This window comes from Enhydra lutris, unplaced genomic scaffold (genome assembly GCF_002288905.1).
Source record: "Enhydra lutris kenyoni isolate GAN:26980312 unplaced genomic scaffold, ASM228890v2 scaffoldscaffold39, whole genome shotgun sequence".
NCBI lineage: Eukaryota > Metazoa > Chordata > Mammalia > Carnivora > Mustelidae > Enhydra > Enhydra lutris.
The window spans coordinates 10,640,798-10,662,771 of record NW_019154123.1 but is presented as its reverse complement, the minus strand read 5'-3'; the positions used below and the strand labels follow the sequence as shown (position 1 = coordinate 10,662,771).

Below are 21,974 nucleotides of genomic sequence, written 5' to 3'. Positions count from 1 at the left end.
TTTTTTTTTTTTTGTCCCTAAAGGTGAAAGGCAATGGCAGCTTGTCCCATGAATCTTTTAAAATGCATCACTTTTCGCTGTCATGATAGAACACATAGTTTAAAGAAACTTTGTTCATTAATTTGCAAGAGATCCCTTCCCAGGTTTTTCAAAATACATCCACACAGATGTCTCGGAAGTCGCAGTGCTCGGTGGTTATGTTATTCCAGTTCTCTCTCTTTCTCTCTCTTGGTGTCTATTTATACAAGCTCCCCAAAGCACTTTGAAAAAGGCACAACTTGTCTCTCAAGGTTTCCTATTCAGTGGCCGGTCTACGTAAAATGTCAGCGTCAAGGGAAGGAAATAATCAGGCTGACAAACTGAGTCCGCTCATATCCCAGGTTCAAATGCTACACAGTACACCAACCAATGAATAGGCCCACTGCTTCCAGGGTTGGGAAACGCAATCTGAAAGTTGGCGGAAATTGGCTGTGGGTCTCATAACCCCAGTGTGACACAATATTCTCATCCTAGGAGCCAAGTTGTAAGCTTTTCTAAGATCCATAAAGCACATGTCTGCTCCCTATGAAGAGCTTCGGTTCTTTCTGAGAGCCTGCTGAAGTTCGGATCTGAAAGAATGCCATCTTCACAGAAACCCCAGTACTCTAGAATGATACCATCTGCCACAGGCTGAGCTTCCTTTTCAGCCAAATACATTATTTATAACCTTTCTAATTGTGAAAAGGTAAGGGTGGAATTTTTCTAAAGCCTGACTTAGATATAGTTAGAACATTCTGAACCTTTGCTCTCAAATACTGCAGGTCTCCAAATGTGAAAAAACAAAACCACAAAAAAACCCATCAGGAATTGGTTGAGGTCATATCCTTTTTCAAGATATTATATATTCTTTCAAACCCCTACTAGAATATCACTACGCTGTAAGGATATATTTAGAACACATTTAGAAACTGGAGGAAGACTGTTTTATTTTGCTACTTGGTCATCCTCGTAGCCAATGAAGAGGTTTAAGGAGAGGTGAGGCCTTCTGGGGGGGGAAAAAAAAAGGTTCAGCAGTTGGGGAGAGGCAGTGATCTGATTACCCTTAAAATTGCTTTGTTGTGCCTTTAACAACAACAAAAAAAACCCACCCCAAAACAATGCTAATCAGGTTATTCAATCATTTAAACCAAAACTGTTCATGCTTTTCTGCCAAATCAACCAACCACAGCAAAATCTGTTATCTATGATTGCTCAGCTTCCAGTCAAAAAACAGTTAACCCCCACTATACCAAAAGTTTTCCAAAATACCCTCCCAGCTCTGCGCGCTCATGGAGAATAAAGAGAAAGCCATGTCATCTTTAAAGGGTAATTGAAGTGCTGTACCATATTTGCATATTACAATATACTCTAATAAACTAAACAGCCTGTCCCGGAAGTCAGCAGCTCCCTAGCATTTCATCTGCTCTCCATACTGACTTTCTGTGCACTATATATATATTTTTTAAACAGGACTGGGATATCGTGAGCAAAACTTAGTAAAGACTTGCTGACGGTTTCCCTGAGGTGGGAGGAGGTAGCAAGAGATCTACAAAATGGTGGCTCACCCATGTTTAAAGCTTTCAGGCTCCATCAGCAGAGAGGGCAAAGGCTACAACATCTTATTTACACAATTATCTAAATACGATTAAACAGCTGATGGACAAATATTAAACTGGAAAATGTATAGTCATTTCAGCTTAATGTAATCCTCTTTCTGTAAACACCCAGGATGATTTTTTTCAACCAGAACAGTCCTGACATCTCATAAGCCTAAGGGTGAATAGCAAGAGATTGTTTTTGATAGTTATAAATATTCAAAAGACATGCAGACCATCTGCTTTCATAATACAGGTAAAGCAAGACTGAAATGGTGACTGCTGTATAAAAATGATTCTTTTAACAAAGTCTTCCTCTCCTCGAAAACTATAAAGACAGATGTCAAAAACTGTTTACACAGAGCAATCAGGAGCGTGCAAAATGTAATATTCCTTTTACACACAGTGCTTGCTAAAGAGATTTTTTTTTCTTTTTCTTCCCATCTGTGTGTTGCAACACATTTCTACAAGTTAAAAACATTTTTTTCAAACAGAGATCTCATGAATACCCAAAAACATGCTATCTGGTTTCTGAATGCTAATTAATTTCAACTAAGGAATCTGAATATCTTTTTCTGTAGGAAGGAATGTATGTTTTGAATTGGAATACTCCAGAGACAGCAAGGGAAATAATCTCACTCAGGTTTAATTCTATAAGGCGATTTTCATGGTTCTACCTTGTCTGTAATATATATCTGCTATGTCCACGTTTTAAATGAAAGCACATTACTGCTAATGTCTTTGGCATAAAGTCTAAAATAATTGTTTTCTGAAATAAATGCCCGCACATGTAAAATGTACATACAGAAACCTTTAACTTCTCAGTTGATGCAGAGTGATGCATAAAACCTTACAGTTAATTTTCAGGACTGGAACACTAATCTTGACAGTAACCTTTTTATATATTGTATTAATGGCACAGAGGCATTAAGCACCTTTTTATAATTTTCAATAAAGTGAGCATTTACTGAACAATCTGTCAAACTGCTGGCTCCCTATTCTTTTACATTTTTATTTTTTGAGAAGTGTAACTTCATAGACTCTGATGTCCCTCTTCTTTCCCCATGTCCTGTCTGTCTATGGCCTGAATTTCCACAGCAGTTTTTCATATGCGTGTGAAAAGCTCAAAGGTCAAACTTTAATTTTGGATCAAATGGAATCAACTCCACATTCAAGTACAATTTTAAAAGGGATTCTCAGCAAATGAAGTTTTCTTTTGATCCCAAAGGATATCAAATACTACAAATACGCTCTATGAAAAAGGCATCACATGAGACGGTGACATGGAGGGAATTTGCTGCAAATTAACAGGTAGTCCCCCATCTGGTATTTGGGGGTGGGAAGGAAGGGAAATGGGTTTCAATTTATGAGAAGCAAATGGCAGGATTTCTAAGTGTAATATTCTGTTTGTGCATGTTAGCTTATGTTCCCCAAATCTTTCCCTCTGGATCCTCTACTGCTTTCTAAGCCATTCTCTTGGGAGATACAACTGGGGCATATTCCGAATCTCAATTGGTTGAGAAGAGACTAATCACTTATAAATTTTACTTAAACTCCAGTTGTCATAGTTATGGCTCTTGCCATCTTGATCAATCCCAGTGCCTGAAAATGGCTTTTTCACAGAAAGTAACCCTCGAGTATCATGCTAAAAACAGAATCTCAGAACAAAGCTCCAAAAGAATACAAAAGGAAGCACAAAGAGAACACATCTAAATCTGTTTTGATGGTCTTACTACATTTCCTAAAGATGAAAGTGTGATCATTGCAAAACACAGAAATTTTATTTTTTAAATACCCAATTCAGGTGTCTGGGTGGTTCAGGTGGTTCAGTGACCGCCTTAGCTCAGGTCATGATCCTGGAGTCCTGGGACTGAGACTGCATCAGGCTCTCTGCTGAACAGGGAGTCTGATTCTCCCTCTGACCCTCCCTTTCTCATGCTCTGTCATTCTCTTTCATTCTCTCTCTCTCAAATAAATAAAATCTTAAAATAAATAAATAAATGAATGAATAAGTACCCAATTCATAATTTTTAAAGAAAATGCTGGTTCACAATTCACATAGCTTTTCCACATAATTAAAGTAATTTTACATAAGGCCCAGATAATATCCTTTGATCAGATTCTCTACTCTTTTTGTATAAGTACCTATTCTAGATCTTTCTTAACATACCTAAACCTTATTTGAATAATCAAATATGTTAGTAAAGTGTTTAAATTAGAAAATATTTGTTAAAAATATATTACTACTAAGGGCATGTAATATTGCAAATTAACTGCACACAGAGGCTTACATTTGTTCATCTGCAAGAGGCAGGGGATTGAACGAGAGAATCTTCAAGGTCTCTTCTAGCCTTCAGGGTCCCTTCTAGCCTTCAGAGTCTATGAAATCTACAGGTATTCTCAAACAGAGGTCCTACAAGGGTCTTCTTCAATGACTTAAGAACATTCACTTGGAAGACACATCATCCATTTGTACACTTACCACAAATATCCCAACCACACTTTTATTATTACGAAGGTTAAAGTATTCGCCCCCACCACCGTATTTTGCTCATGATTATTCAAAATACACTCATCGTTATTAAACATGATACTACTCCAAATTGAATTTTTGGAAGTTCTTCATTCAATTAATCTAAATCCAGTGACTTTTATTTTACAGCAAAAATTGTTTCCTAAGATTCTAAATTTTAGGTGCTCTGTACCAACTTGTAAATTTGGGGGAATGCTTGCTTATTCTTTCTCTGATGGTCGTTGTGTACATAAATCTCCCATCCTCTATGAAGATTAAAATTTCTAGTATCTGCATTTAGAATAGCAGGGAAAAAAAATACCAAATTTGTGTTCGGTTCTAGGGGTCCTCCATAAAGTATTTTGAAAACCGTTAAGCCACAGAATAAAAGGGCTAAAGTAGTTTGATTCCATTTTTTTTTTTTTTTTTTTAATAAACATAGTTAATCCTTGTACGACATAGGTCTGAACTGCCTGGGTCCATTTATATGAAGTTGCTTCTTGTTGTTTTTTTTTCACAGTACTGTAATGTATTTTCTCTTACGATTTTCTTAACATTTTCTTTTCTCTAGCTTACTTCATTGCAAGAATACAGTATAGAATACACATAACATACAAAATGTGTGTTGTTTATGTTATCCATAAGGCTTCTGGTCAACAGTAGGCTCTCAGTAGTTAAGCTTCTGAGAAGTCAAAATTTCTATGTGGATTTTCAACTGTACAGGGGGTCAGTGTCCCTAACCTCATGCTGTTCAAAGGTCAACTGTAGTAGAATTGGGCTCTTTACAGATTATATATTTCTTTCTTTACTTTCAATTCTTTACTGTAGTAGAATTGTAACTCTTTACAGATTATATATTTCTTTCTGCATTCCTTCTTCATATGAACGCTATTAAGATTTTAAGCCATGTTGCCTGAAACTTGGGGAGAAAAGATGGTCCAGCTTTTAGCTTTTTATGGAACCACAAAACTCTCTTTGGGAATCTCATGAAACCTTTGAAAGGTCTCACCACATATACTCCCCAAAGTAACTTTTAACTTCTAGGTCAGTACAAACCCCCAGAAGCCCAGCACAGGGTCCATGGATCCCCTCAGATCTGAACCAAGATTTCCCAGAAGGCTAAAGGCTAACTATGTCCTTGATTTCTGTGTTTTATTAGTTACTATTGTTAATCAAGCTTGATAAACACAAACCAATGTCACGTTGGCATTAGGTCACAAAGAAAAATCAAATTAATCTGTCTTATCTTTATCAATAGTATGAAAATGCTTCACAGTTTTGGAAACACCATATACTGGTAATCACCTCTTTAGGAGTTATAGTAAAATGGTACAAATGATATTGCACAGGTTGGACATCGAGAGATAATGAGCTCCGTCCATCACTGGAGATAGGTGCTCCTGGCTGAGCTGGTGCTAATGCAGAAGAGTGGACAGACCGAGTCCTTGAGGCCCATTCTGGAATGGCTGAACAGTTATCTACACTTGCAGCTCTCCCCTAAATTCAGGTGATTCTGAGCCTTTATACAGCGGACTTTTCACATAATGTGTTTATAGCTCTAAACGGAGTCTCCAATGCCAAATGTGGACTTTAGAACATCAACTGAGGAATGGACACCAAGCCCAATCAGGGTGGTGCCATTAGCATTTCTATGGCTGGCAGCAGCAGCATCTTTGTATATAAATCATTTGACTCTGCTTCTGAAATTTTCCTTCTTTATATATTTTTAAATATGAGAAAAGGACAAATGGAACTAACAGTAAAAAAGCATGGATCTCAAATACAACACAACTGAGCCAAAATGAAAAGTATTAGCCATGCTGAAATACATGTTCGATTATGGAAGAAAAATTTTAAACATGCATATAAATATATTGTTAAAGATTGTGCTTAATAGTGACATATAATTAGGTCTTTTGCAGCATTTTTTACATCTCTGGTTCCCAGTACCTCTAAAACCACTGCTCTGCTTACAAACATGTAAACTTCTACATATATTCAAGAACCTCACAACATGAGCAAGAAGACGAGACAGCTTGGGATAACAGGTTTACTTAGAGAAAAATTCAGAGGTAATTTGCTCTTGGTTAGATAAATTAAAAATTTGGAATAAAGTAAAATAGAAAAAATACTTTGTACAGTAGGATACTATAGATCTGAGTATAAAATACAACTAATAAAACTACTAACATAGTTTATTGGTTCATGAAATGAATATGGTGAAAATCCTGAGGCTACGTCAGCTGCACAGATACTCCTGAGATCCTACTGTGTGCCAGGATTTACAACTGTGATGACGAATCAAACTTAGTCCCTTTGTGACTGTTAATCACAATGTAAGCTGAGCCTAGTTCATCTGCACATACTTTCAGAACATATGATGGGTGCACAAAGGCAGGATGGATGGATCCCTGAGTGCAGGGAGTGGGGATGACAGGAATTCAAGAAAAGGACACCAGACAAAACTCCCACCTAGATGACAGTACCCTGAGGCATCTTTAACCTCTCTGGACATTGTCTCATCTAGGGTACCTTATTTGCTTAACTTACAAATGGGTAAAGTGCAAAGTTTAGGGGTGCCTGGGTGGCTCAATCAGGTAAGCATCTGCCTTTGGCTCAGGTCATGATCCTAACCTGGGGTTGAGTCACATATGGGGCTCCCTGGTCAGCAGGGAGTCTGCTTCTACCTCTCCCCCCAACTCATATTCTCTCTCTCTCTCTCTCTCGTTCTCACTTTCTCTTGCAAAAATTAAAAAAAAAAAATCTTGAAAAAAAAAATAAAGTACAAAGATTAGCCTTCCCCCACTTCCATCTTAAAACACAGGGTAACTTTATAATGATTCAAAGGATGATGCTAAAAGTGTCCCTCACAGGTGAGAATGGATTATAACACAGTCCTTTGATTCTTCTACAAATGAAAAGTTCTTGGTTGTTTCCATATAAAGTGAATTTTGCATCAAAATCTTCTATGGAGCAGCAGTGTCTTAGACTATGCAGCACTCTCAAGGGAAATTTCAACCTCTCAATTCCCACACTGCAGAAAAACAGCACAAGTTATTGTACACTTTAGAACTGAACACTGTTGTAAATGTGTAACATGTATTAATTCACGTAATTGTCATAACAATCCTGAAAAAGTGGTAATATTATCTTCCTACTTTATAGATGAGGGAATTGAGGCATGGAGAGTCACTTCAGAGCTTCCAGAGCTGGTAATGGGACAGCTCACATTCTTGACTCCTAGATATTGAATGCTATAAGCCCACTAACGAAGGTGATTGGCAAAGAGTAATGACACACAAAGACTCCCGTAAAAAGTGACAGAATGAAGTTGTGGAAGAAATACATCACTTCAAGAAACAGTTCCGTTAAGAAATAAAAAGAAAACAAAATCAAGCTCTGTCCTATGTTAACATCAGCCAGCAGTTTCAATACCTCTCTGGAAATCCTATTGTTACGTTTCACAAAGTCAGTACTTGTTTCAGGTAGCTCCACATTTTTTTAATTGCCTGGGAACAAATGCTGGATTGGTGGTAGAAAAGGACAAGCCTAGGAGAATCAGTGGTACCCAGGAATGAAATCTCCTGTCTTCTCATTCCGGTAAGAATGTGATCTCAAATGATGCTAACAAAGCGTTAATCTCTTCTTAACTTTCAACCTATCCTCTGGTTTGCATCTTTAAACCCTTTGAGTAAACTAAATTAGATTAGCATTTTTATGGGGAAATATTGCAATAAAAGATAATATTTTTTTTAAAGAAGAGAGAAAAAGACGATGGCTAAAAAGGATAAAGTTTTAGTGTAAAATTGAAAGAAAAAAAAAAAAGACTACTGAGGGAAGTCCACTACCTTCTCCACAATGAGGAATTCTGCAACCTTCTGAATTGTCCACGATGAAACTCCAGCACCCCATAATAATACAGCATATGAGAACACAATACAATCTTACATTTCTGAAGCGCCCTTCATGCAAGCATCCCAGGGTGCTTTACAATCATTATGAGTTAAAATTAAAACTGAAGCACATACAATTCCTAATAGAATCATTTTAAAAATGCTAAACAGAACAAATAACTTTTAAGTCTAGATTTAAAAGTCCCAACAGCCAGAGCGTTCCTTACTTCAATTGGCAATGAGCTGCAAAGCCGGGCTGAGGCTCTCTCCTGTTATGTTAAAGGCTCTCTTATGTTTTTTATACTCAGAGCACGTTATGATCAAGCAGTTTCCAATGAAACAGGAAAAAAATTGGGTGCGTGTATCTGTTTGTTTTGATTATTCTGAATTTAAGGTCTTTTGTTTATTTGTTTACGAGTCTGTTTGGCCCAATCTGACATGAAATAAAGCAGGTTTAAAAAGCAAATCCAAATAGAGTCTAACTTGAAATTTAAGTAGAAATTGTTTAAAAAAAAAAAAAAAGACACTCCAAAAGCACTCTAAAACTAGCTCTGTTTTAGCAAGAAAATCAGATTGATTAGCATGATTTGGTTAACTTTTTTAAAAAAACAATTAGAAAATAGTATTTAGTATTCTTTCTCCAGGCCATGTCTACTCTTAAACCTTGGCAGAATTTATTATTCTGCAAATCAGAAAGAAAGAGGGGAAATGCTCTCATGATATGGTAATTTTCCTTGCATTAGTGATTTTGAGGTCAAAGGAAACCTGTTCAGATCTAAAACAAAGCACAGGTAAAAATCTATTAAGTGAAAATGAAGTACTTACACGTTGTTAAGCACTCTCTAAATTGGCATGGCTTAAACTCTTTTATGTTTTACTATTGTGAAAAGATAGTAGCTATAAAATATTTGAGATCAATGCATTTTAAGTTAGATGCTTTATTAAGTTTGGCTTTTTTGATGAATATATCTGAAAGGTTACGGAGAACTCACATCAAGCTACAGTAAAATCCTTATGTATCTAAATCAGCTAAAAATAAGCCTGATAAATGAGATTCAAAAAAAAGGAAAACTTGCAATTTGGAGCACATTTTTATTCTTCTATTGTAGATTATATATATTATAATATTAACACAAAGCAGATAACTCACTAAGTTGAAAGAGAATGAAGTAGTAACTGGTTCGAAAAAGGAGACAGGAAATATTATCAGCAATTCATACCACTGGTTTAGCATTTCCTCTATGGATCTCACCATGAATACAATTGCTGAAAATGGTAGTAAAATCCCATCAGTATCAAGTACTTCAGTGCCTGGCAAAGCAATGATCTTAACCTTGGATTCCCATGGTCAGTAGGGTAAGGGCTGGGAAAAGTTTTGTAATTTAAAAAAGGATATGTATTTAACAACAAGATTTATGGATTACATCAGGAAGGGGCAAGTACAAAATCCTACAAGCACATCTCAAACAGGAAAAGCTCTATTTTTAAATGGAGCTGGCCAGTTATATCCTCATCCATCATAGCAAGCCAGTGGCTGAATAAGGTCTATACTTGCAAATAGACCCAAGAAATTCAACTGCCCACTGTTTCCAATGCAAATACCTAATAGTGTCTTGGGGCTCAAAACAAAGGGCTAGGAGCTGAATTATACCTTCTGATCCAGACGGATATGACAGGATGGGGAAGGAAGTGACTGCCACAGTGAGGCTAAACTCAAACCTTTTGGAACCTCCCAAATACCAGATTATCCCAGAAATTAGTCCCTGTGGTCTGAACTACCCTCTCACCTCTAAACTAGGGGCATGAAGTGACGGTATTTTTAAAGCAAGTCATTGTACAAACAACAGAATCAAACCCCATTTGTTAAAGAAAAATTTCAGCAGTGAGAATAAATGCAATCGGAAAACTGTAAGTAGTTATCACTATTTCCAGGAAAAGGAAGTATTTTATAAAATACATCAAATTACTTTGAGAAAGCCTTAAAAAAAAAAAAGTCCTTCATCTGGATGTGACCAAGCTCACAGGCTCTGGGCATGAATTCTCACCCCTCTGCTTTACCAGCTGTGTAACTACAAGGCTTTTTAAAACACATTATGCCTCAGGTTTCCTCAACCTAGAAGTGGATACAAACTATATACTGCTTTGGGTGATAAATTTGCCCATGATACATCAGAAGAACTAAATAAAAATTATTATTATTTCAACTATTAAAGTGTATCATGCTTAATACTACGTAGGAAATAGGATGCCTGTCACATAGCAGACTGTCAATACATATTTTTGAATAAGTATGTGAATATGTGAATAAATCTCATAGGGTTAGACTCTCACACGAAATACAATATATGAATATTGATGATGGATATTCTCAAGAGAAGTGATTACTAATGTTTATTTAAAAATTTTCCGAAATGTTATTTCAATCTAAAAAATTATGAAACAATAATGCAAAGTGCAGTTTAAAAAACATATATTTATAGCATAACTGGTAGGGATTTTTAAATTGTTGCTCTGGTGTTATGCATCATATAGACTGCAGATCAACTGAGCACAGGGTTTATTAAATGTCTACGGCAAGGACATCGTAGAATCAGCATGGTTAAATGGTATGCTTCAGGAGGGCAGGAGGTTTACCTGTTTTGCCAATACCTAATAAAAAGTCTGACATATATTATATCCTTAGATGCTGTCGGGAAAAGGAAAAGGAAAAATTATTTTACTCAGTGTGACTTCTAAATGGAATGTTCAAACCTAAATATATTTTATATCTATTTTGCTGCTTGAAAATAAAAACAATTCTCGTTTACTCCACGTGGGGCTTGGGACTGGAGCTACTTTTCTCCAGGTGAGAAAGGAAATAGAAAGTGACCCAGTGCCTTAACAAACGTGTGCGTGTGTGTGGTAGGGGGAGGGGTGGTGAAAAATACATAGGTGTACATAGCAGATTAAAATTTCTCAGGAATATCTGACCTAAACATTTTTAGAAGAAAGACATCAGGCTGGGAGAAGTAATAACTGACCTTTTACATATGATACTTTCAACAAAATGAACCTAGTCTTGTACTGCATATATATATATATATATATATATATATATATATATATATATATTTATCCACTTCTTAAGCTCAGTCTTTAAAATTCACGCAAAACTAAAATGAAAATGAAATGCTTTATGGTAAATCAAAATGTTTACTTTATTTAACTCCCCATTTGCCTCCCGAATCCATACTCTCAATGTCTTCATGACCACAGGCTTTCTTGTCTCCAAGCCAGGATTATTCTCTCCTCCTTACTTGCAGTTCAAAATACAACGCCCACCTTATCCAACCACATCCACTGAAAAAAGTGAGAGTAACAAGAGAGTGACCAACTTCAGATCCATAAGGAGCTGTTTGTGTCTTAGCAGGTTTTTACAAAAATAAACACGTGGTATGAAAACGTAATAGATAGATGTCAATCTATTGGGGCAGATTTAGGACTTAGGAAAGCAGTAACAGAAATAAGGGCATAGTTATAAGTCAAGCCACATGTACCCTAATGGAGTTCCTGCATCTGGAGAAAACCTTGCAAATATTATCAGACAGAATGTCTGATAATTATGGCAAGTATTCATTTTAAAATCAACACACTCTAAAATTTTTCATTGGGAAAGGACTTTTGGGTCGGTCACTGACCAGCATTTTGACTTTACTCTCCAAGGCCACTGGCTCCTTCATCTGTCCAATGAGGAGTCTGGGTAGGATACAGCTCAGTTCTAAGATTCCAAGGTCATCTGCCCTGAAAACGTGGGCAGTCCTTCTAAAAGCACCGGAGGCTGGGCTTGTCACAAACCCAGGCACATTCAAGCTGGATTCCCACTGGAATTCTCTCCCAGCCTCTACTCTGTAAAGGGAGCTGACCTGAGATCTGCAGGGTGGACATTCTGCTCAGCGTAACAGTAAGGGCCCCTATAGCCCTATGTGCTGCTGAGGTGTTTTATCATATTTTTAAAAACTCTTATGTGTAGCAAAATGTGGGTGCTAGATTGTATGTTCAAAATTCGCAAGTGAATAAATCAAAACTCCACAGGCGAGTAAAACAAGTCTTAAGAGTTAGCATTTCTTGATGGTACGTTCCGTTTTGTATAAGACTGAGGCAATATTTTTTTCCTAGGCATTTTTTCATAATGCCATCTTCCTCACTATCTCTCAGTCACAGGGGAAAGAAAGAGTAGTTCTGCCAAGCTCAGCATATATTTTGGGCTGAGGTCTTACAGAGCCTGGATTTCTCTTCTTTAACTAATAACATGACAGAAAAGAAAATAAGCGAATGGAAAATAGTTCATTATTAAAACACTCTGCATTGAGTATCAAGATTCATGAACCCATTCTAGAGAAAGAAAGAAAGATGACACAGCAGAGTATAAAATAGCTTACTCATTTAATAGAACAGGTTGCAGTTTTTTTTCATAATATTAAACATTAAATTAATTTCAAATATTTGTTGCCGCTGGTAAACTCCTTGTAGTTTTTTCAAAAGATATTTGTTAAAGAAAGGACAACTGTAATTATAACTGATGTTGAAGTCCCAGCCTAGTTCCACCGCTCAACAATTACCACAGGGTCTCCAGCTACACACAGACGCACGTTCCTCCAAAGCCCTCTCTACAGAAATTCACCAATGTAGGACTCTAAAACCAAGCCCCGAATTTCATTTTGTCATTCTGTTTAATGTTATAATTGTCTGTATTCAATTCATTTCCCATGATAACATTAAGTAAACTCACAATTATATTTAGAAGCTATAGTGAGGTGGAGTTTACTGGCTGATTTAACAATTAATTCTCATTGCTTCTATCAGTAAATACTCGTACTAGCATCCTCTTCTCCAGCTCACAGTAAATGCCCTAAATCTTTGCCTGAATTTACTTCCAACATCAATGGGACATTTAGCAACATGTACATACATGGCATTCCTATACTGGGTGTTTATGTGTATTTTGACTCTGAGTTTAAAAAAAAAAGTTTATTTCTAGGACGTTTCAAATTTTCAAATGCTAGCAACCAACTGACATATTATCTGAAGTTGTCTGCAAAACCCAAAGTCCCAGATGTAAGAGTCACCTGCTTCATTATACCATCCTATTGATTTAACTGTGTTTAATTAATTTAAATTACTTTTATTCGATGGTTATAAATTCACATCCTCTCTACTCCAAGGGTGAGAGAGGGAAGATAGAAGGAAATAAGCTAAAATGACAAAAAGAGTTTGTCCTGAATTCCAAGAAACTGACACTTGCAATATAGGAAATACTTTACATACGGCTACAGGCTACCTTAAGAGAATATAGAGAGCCATAATTGACTATAGCCCTAATTCATTTGGTCTATTCCTACAACTGCTAACAAATATCAAAGTAAAGCTGATGGTCTGTAACCTGAGATGCATGGAGTTTCCATAAAACAGCAGCACAAAAGCCCACAAAGCTTCCTTCCAAAGGTACTAGTACCCTCTGGAGCCATCACACTGGAAATACATTTTGAGAATATCTCAGTTGCAGAAACCTTTATAGCAGAATCATATGGTTCACATTCAAGTGACTGATAGACTAACGTTCAGAATTACATTTTGAACTTGAAAATAAAAGAACAACTTCAAAATGGGGTAAAAATCTAGTTAGATCGTACTCGAATTATACTGTATCATAGGATGACCGCACATTGGGTTTGACACTGAGGGATGGCATTCTAACACAATTATGTAGTGACTACACAAGCAGCCCATTAAGAGCAGGTTCACAGCACCCTTTTTTATGTGAAATCAGCTGAGCATTATCAAAAATCATGTTTGGTTTTAAATTTAGAGACACGGGCAGTCTCTATCTAGAGTTTTAGTTATGCTTCACCAAAATTCATTCTAAAATATCAAGTACAATAATAATAAATCTTTGTCTTGTTTGAAGAGTCTCTGATGATATGACAGGAATCTCAGAGGGGGAAAAAAAAAGATTCCACCAAAAAGCAAAACAAAAAAAGTAAACCAAACCAATGCCACAAAACTGGTGACAAAATCCCCCAAAATAACTAACTACTCAATCTTTAGTTACAGGGAAGAAACTTATTTTTATAAATGCTTAATCTAAATGCTATCTCCCCCTTTTTGTAATGAACATAATATCCCAAACTGTTCCCTTATTTTATTCAAGTAACACAGCGAAGGCTTTATATGAACACTCTCACTGACCTTCCCACTCACCAAAGGTTCCTGGAAGTTATACCACCTTTACTCTTTCTTAAATAAGGGCACTCAGGAGAATGTAGCTTCCATGCTCAGAGCACTCAGAAGAGGGATCGAAAAACAAGCTAGCACAGTCTTCTGCTGAGCTGTTTCTCCTTCACTCTTTTCCCCAAGGGAGAAAAAGTGTAAAGACTCTGTTCAGAATAAATCAGGCACACTGTTTAAAGTCACCAGTGGTCAAGACACTGCAATTTTGACAGTTTCGCTTCAGATACCAGTTGCTTTAGACTATGGAGCCCCATCAAACCTCAAATCAGGGCCGCCCAGGATGGCTTATTATTCATTACATGCTATGCTAAGTACCTGTGAGAGGGGGCACTCCTTGGCCAACGAACTCTGATTCATATCTTTCAGTAAGTCCTTCAGAGCATTCCTTACTGTGGTGTGCGACCATTGTTCGGGAGGCAAGTCTTCTAGTTTGGGGCAACTATTTGAGACATAGATTAGAAAGGGGATTATTACAAGATTGCATCCCGCTGCAGAACATTCCTTTAAGACAGACAGATTTCATTTTGCGCATCAAACAGATGCATCTGGAGATTGCTCTCGGTCTCCTGATTGTTCCGATTAGTTAATTACTTTATACAACACATCTGCTGTATCGATGCATGAATTATACATCAGCTGCCTGTGGTGGCTATTTTTTCATGTTACTTCTACCTTCCTGCTCTGATGCGCTTGGGAAGACAATTTAAGGTGTACTGCTTTCTCACGAGCCATCGTGAAAAGCATTAATGTATTAACCGTTTTCCGTTCGTGACTCTGTTCATACGAATTAAAATGGTAAAAAAAAATATATAAATAAATAAGATTGCGGCAATAGTGAATAAGGCATTCTTTCACAAAATGTACACAGATGGCACTGTTCATGATATGCAAAAATATTTTTCTCTTAAGTAAACTTTATGTAAAATGCCTTCTTGTAATGCATCATTTAATTGACTGAATATAAAAAGTCTTGTCTTTTGATATCCTGCACAAAACCTACAAATTTGGCGGGGGTGGGGTGGTAAGGGAGCGGGGTGCGGGGAGAGGCTGCTTTTAAATATACGTTGAAGTTAGTAAAATTAAGCAGAAGGGATAAAGTAATGAAATCAGTTTGCATTAACCTTTCTGAAACACAAAGTAAATAAAAATCAAAGGCTGACCAGAGATGCTTTATTTCAAAAGATCAGGCACATTGAATGTTCTGTCCTAGAACCGCCGTCCCGACTCACCTGTGTAACTGAATTTTCAATGTGACCACATGATACACGTCTTGAAGCATATCTGCTACCGTAGCATCAGGGGCATCTGTCACATAAGACAGTGGAACTGGATTCCACTTTCCAACCTGGATTAGCCCTATTCCAGATAAAGAGAGTATGTCACTAAATATTTTACCTTTCAGATAATATTTCAAGGAGAAGGTGGTGGTGGTGGTGTTTTTTATGGCCCCCACCACAAGCAATATTGTTATTTCTGTCTGAATGATTCCCTTCCCTCTAAAAGGCAGGTCAATGAAAATATTCACAGCTTAGCTTTCCAAATTGTGAAATTATGTAAATGACTGTAGGGTTGTTTATTATTTTGGAAATAAAAGCGCATCAATAAAACCCATGCATAGGCCACATTTTCCTAACTTACAGGAAGTTCTAATAAGACATAGCTGAACCAGTTCTAAATGGCTTTACGATTTAGATAAGATTCTCTATTGCAATGGGAATCAGCATTGAAAAATACTTTACAGCCCATAAAACCATCAGAAACAGAATAAAAGAAACAGAACTAGATATTCAGTCATAAATGCAAATTGACTCTCAACAGTCCATCTGCTCAAATACGCTCCTCACTTCCTTGTGGGTCCTCAGTGGAGCAGATTATTAAGGTCAATAAGCATACTAATGATTCAGCCGAAGTAATTTAAAAAAAAAAATCCACCTCGACATTCCACACGAGCAAAATGCGTGTTAACTAAACCAAACTGAATTAAGCCAATTTTTTAAACTCACAGTCTATAAGGAACCAATGTAACACACAGGCTACAGTTCTTTGAATAAAAATATTCAGGGCTTTCTCTGCAAAGTAAACAAAGGATGCCAAGCAATTTTTCCAACCCCACGTATGCATTATTTACCTTTGGCCTGGGCAGCAGAGCTATGCGAATAGCCCAGAGACAGCAATGCCATTTCGATCAGCTGGTTGAAAAGCATATCCTTTCTCACCAACACAAATTCCGCATGCTCCTCCTTGCAATCGTATTCAATGGCGTTTTCATAATGTTCCACCACGCAGAAAACTGGTAGCATGGTTCCTATCCAAGAGACGGAGAAAAAGAGACGCAAACCAACAATCTTCAGAAATGCAATCTGGGGGGGAGGAAAAACTCAACCATGAAAATAAATCTTCCCAACAGGGAGAGAAGGGGAGACTGTGTTTCCAAGGCAGACAGGGTACAGAAATACAAGCGCGCACACACAAACATATACACACTCTTTTATTGTTTAAAGTTGTAAGAGGGATAGTTAAATAGAATGTGAACTTGGTCCTAAGACAACCTGGGCTCTGCTTGAATATCAGCAGTGCATTTTCCAAAATCAATCAATGCAGAATTACCTTTTTGATCAAAATAATAATGCTGATGAGAGAGAAGTGTCTTGTCTGATCTGCTGTGAGTGGTATACAAAGTGCAAATATAACTCACTACAGTTGTCTTCAGAAGAACCCACCTTCACGCTTCCTACATGCTTTTGTTAACATTAAACTTCTCCTATTTGTGTCCAAATTCTCTCTGACTCTAACATTTTCAGCATTTTCTTCCTTTGTGAAGATCTTTCCTTAACAGTTCCATAAAAGAAACACCAAACTTAACCAAACTGATGTCCAAAATATATGATTTCAATATGTGCCCAATGTAAATAAATAAGATTTATTTATTGGCCACTCATTTAATCCACCTGACTAAAAAGATATCACAGCAACCACAGGTCTTGAAAATGAACAATCTTTGTTGCATGTTATGGAAGAGAGAAAAGGAAAGTGGCCTCTGAATGACATATTAGGATAAAGGAATCTGAATAGATCTGATGTGTTCTCTCTTTATTTACTTTAATCCAGTGTAATAACTCAGTAGCCAGATGATTAATAAGCACAGGCCACACCACCGTCAGAAAAGAGGCTTCTAGAAACTGAAATCACGGAATGCTGTAGTACTCAAGGTGTTTATGCAGCACACTGCCAGACTTCCAGTGATATACGGAAAAGGGTTAAAAGCAGATGCATCTGAACTGTACTGTGGCAAACTGCCAGGAGGGTATCATCTTTAGCATAAATGATGACAAGGGTTACTTTAACAGGGCACCCAGGATCCCCAATTAGTCCTATAACATTAATGCCTCTATAAGGCTCTGCCTTCTGGACTCACAGAATCCTACCAACTTCTAGAGATTTCTAGTGCATACCAACCCGAGCTCAAAATCAGGATTTCCTCCTGACACCAGGGATGCCCTTTAAAAAGGCTCTATTTTCTTGTTTATGCTGAACAAAAGCTGGCAGTAAAGCAGCTACATTTTTTTACATGTGCATCTTCACCAAAGCCTTAGTGAACTGATCACTAGAGATTCTAGCTCTGACAAATAAACCCCTTTAGGTTTACTTAGAAAAGCTCACAAATTCATTCGTAGATACCCAACAGGCTAGGCATGAAAAACAAGCCACAGAGCTTGCCAATATTCTTGTCATTCATTCATCTGTTTTATACCAGAGAGAGATCCTGTCAGGGATCAGAAGAAGACTTGGGAAGACCACAGCAAAAATAACAACGAGCAAACTGGTGATTTCTTCCTTGGTGTGAAGGTACTTTGGCAAAATTTCCTAAACAAATAAACAAAAACACCCAACCTCTTTTTCTTAAGTAGGGCTTTCTCATCTCAGCCACAATTTTTATCTAGCACCTGTCAAACAGAAACCATGCTCATGAAAAATAAGATTAAACACACACACACACACACAGACACACAGACACACACACACACACACAAAATCACCACTACCAAAAAGCTTTAGTAATTTTGTTGTTTGAAGCAAGCTGAGAACCGTCTACAATTAAACTATATTTTTAAAGTAAGTCACTATGAAAGCAATGTTTAAAAAAAAAAAATTCAGCAGGAAGTGAAATTACTGTACTTTGGTTTCTCCTCCCCCTGTTCTGATGGCTTCAAAGAGTTGGGTTAGTACAACAAAAACGTATGCATTGATTTTTCCTCTTGCAGAATGATACATACGTGTTCTACTATATGCTCCCTAGATCTATGAAAATAACTATAGGATTTGCAAACTATTGAAACATACTGGATTTACTGTGGACTCTATTTAGAGATACCCTATAGATAATTAAGGTGGCTATTGATAAAGTGACAAGAGAATCATTTCACGACAAATCTAGCTGCTAAGCCTTCTAGCAAACTTGTCACCCTTGCCTTCCTGATCCTGCGAGTAATGCTGAACAGGAGCCTTCTCTGAACTGATTATTTGTGCCAGTGTTTGGCGAGACTTCCAACTACAGCAACTTCATAACCTTCCAGCATGAAAAGGGGAGTGCACTGGTCACTGCTGAATGCTAAAAATACCACATGATTTAAACCTGGAGGCAGTCTTAGAAGCTTTTGCTAAAGGTTTATGAGCCTGTGTAAACAGCACGTCTGCCATAAGGAGCAGTGAAGTCTGTAGAATCCTTGTCTAAAACTGTCCTGGCATTAAAGTTTGCTGTGCAAATATCACATAATACCAGAGACAGCTGAAATCTCCTATTTAGGAATTTATGGAACTTATATGTTTGCAGGCGTCAGAAAGTCTTTTTTATAGAGCCCCAGTGCTTCACAGTACAATATTAATGCACTCAGTTTGAAAAGCTGTAATAAATTATATTTTTAATGCTCTTACCCTGGCTTTCTTAAGATGCATACATTCTTGGCAAACAATCAATAAATAGGGTAATCATGAGTAGAGGCCAAAGAATTTGCTGAAGTGCTGTTTTTCCATTTTTAATAGATAAAGATCTAACAATACGGACTGCTGTGTCTGTTCATTTCAGGATCAATATATTCTTTGTTTTCGCCAAACCAAGAAAAAAATAAATGATTGTATGATAAATGTTATGCATCAAACACAATGAAATTCCTCTGCCTTCTAACTTTATCTACTTAATATTCTTGGTTGCTAAAAGACAGCATTTTTATCCTTCACTTAGTGAATGTAAGGAAAAATCTGAATCCCAAACACAGTTATTCAGAGACAAAATAAAGACCATTATGAGACACACACGTTATACCCAGCATAGGCACTGATCTACATAAATAGCAAGGCTGAACACAGTCAAAGTTGTTAAACTTCATCAATTTAATATCAAATGGGTAGAAAGGAGTCACACAGTTACTATCTTTCCTTTATAAACTTGCCTAAGTCTGCCCTTCCTTTATCAAAAAATACTCAACCATAGCAAAAATCAAAAACTAGAATCATCAGGTTTTTCACTGCTAAATAATAAATCTGCTCTTAAGAAAACAAACCACACAAAAAATGACATCACAAAACTTTTACATCATATCACATAAGATTCCCATTATGTCTGAAAATGATTTACAGCTAGCTAGTAACCCTCTACAAAAACCTAAAGCAGTCCTCAAACAATCTAAGTGCCTTATTCTTAATCGGGGTTAGTTTAAGCAACAGCCACCTACGTATCCTCTACTACAATGACACCTTATCAATGGAAGCCTTGTATAATGAAGGCCATTACATTTAACTCAGTCCTTCTCATCCAAACATCCAATGATTCCACTCTATAGCAGGGCAAGGTGTTCCAGTCAAGCACAGAGCTTACACTTTCCAAACATGACTGACACGGCAGCCTGGAATTAACTAACTTCACATCAGCAAGAGAATCAAGGAAAAGAACATACAAAGACATGTTCTGCCTCTCCACCCCCACACAAAGTGGCCTTGAGTAGACACAAGGGCTTGTAGCTTTCCAGGATTTGGCTCGAAAGTATTTACCTTTCCTAAGGTTTGTTTTCATCAGATGGCCCGAGTGTTTTAAAGGCACTCCCTGCATTTTTGCACCTGTACTCCCAAGCCTTCCTCTTCCTAGCGGGCTCCCGTTCTGCTCCAGGCGGGCGATCTTGGCTGGTGGACCCTTCGGATCGCTCACATTGTTAGACATTTCTGAATGTTCTTTCCCCTGAGTTGCCTCGTTCAAATGATCCATACTCAGTTACCCTCTAAAGATCACCTGCCAGAATTTAAAAAGAAGACATGTTATAATTGGATGGGGGGGGTCTCTCTCCCCCTCACCCTCTCTCTATATATTATATATGATACACCAAGTAAATATTTTATCCCTAGCTATTTCTCTCCACAAATATAATAATACACTTGTAAAACTGCTTAAGTAAATAATATACTGCAGATGTTACTATGTTTTCAGATAACAGTATTACATTTCCATTCAAGTTAACAGAATAATTTGTGGAAACTGTAGCTACACATATTAGAATAAAAAGGTAATTTGTCACCTACCAACAAAACTAAGTTGGGGGAAATGGGCTTACTTTTAGAACAAGAATTACCACAAGTATAGCTAAAAAGAAAACAACATATTTATGTAGTCCCAATTTTTAAAAATCAGAAACTCATTACAGAACACAATAGTAACACTTTAATCAAGAATAGGAAGATGATCACAGTCCAAAATATTAATTAAATCTGATGTACATGTTTACGTTTTTACATAGTTTAATTTTTATGAAGAAATATATATATATCTATATATACCACCTCAAAACAAGGTAGCAAATATCTGCTTTTTAAACTCCTCATTGGCTTTACAGGCTAATCCACAGAAAGTTTTCTACTGCTTAAGTTTTAAGAATTACGTGACCTGTTAAAGATCTAGTCAGGTCCTGGCTCAAATATGTGATTGGATCACATCAACCTTAAGAAAATTGAAAGAAATGGAGGATTTCTTCAAATACCCCAGGTGCTGAAGCATTACAACTTATGTGTTTTAGTGTTAATATTTAGGTGTCTCTTAGTAATAGAATGCTATTAACAATTTAAATAGCAAAAAACTTGAAAATACTTTGTGATATACATACTAGATTGAAGAGCCAAATTTACTTTTAAAAAAAAAAATCTTGATGATTTTGGTAAAACACAGTCATTAGCATTTAAAAATAATCTTGGGATGCAATGAAGTCAACATCCTAATTGACTTCAGAAAAAACATAGCAGATAATTGTTTTCAGTTATATTATACATTGGACATCAATTTTCATACTGTGTATAACAAAGCAATTAATACAATATCAAAGTCACTTCTAAAATGCAGTTTTAATTGAACTAATAAGAACAGGTTTAGCAGAATTATTTTATAAACTTTCATAGTACTTTAAGTATGGAACTCACCAATACTAAGGGAGAGGGGATCATATTTAGGAAAGCCAAAGAAAGTATAATAATTACCACTTTCCTTCAGCTGTCTGGTAATTCAACATATCTTGTACTTAAAAAAAAAAAAATTATTGTACCAAAGAAGCTATTGAGATCTGTGTTTGTTGAAAGCCAGCTTGTATTAGCATGGCCTTTCTGTAAGCATTTTTTCCCTCTTTAACCATTGATTACTTTTTCTATTATAATCAA

General features: G+C 36.7%; 1 protein-coding gene across 2 annotated transcripts in view; it reads right to left on the bottom strand.

Moving 5' to 3' along the window:
* LOC111155136 (SATB homeobox 1) overlaps positions 1–21,974 on the bottom strand; it is a 98,920-nt gene that overhangs the window by 54,585 nt on the left and 22,361 nt on the right. For both annotated transcript variants that reach the window (XM_022515209.1, XM_022515208.1), the window contains exons 2-5: positions 20,331–20,565; positions 16,414–16,590; positions 15,515–15,641; positions 14,601–14,724 (exon numbers count right to left, since the gene is read on the bottom strand). In XM_022515209.1, the coding sequence (XP_022370917.1) occupies positions 14,601–14,724; positions 15,515–15,641; positions 16,414–16,590; positions 20,331–20,541 (639 nt within the window). In that variant the 5' untranslated portion in view covers positions 20,542–20,565. The remainder of the gene's footprint in view (positions 1–14,600; positions 14,725–15,514; positions 15,642–16,413; positions 16,591–20,330; positions 20,566–21,974) is intronic.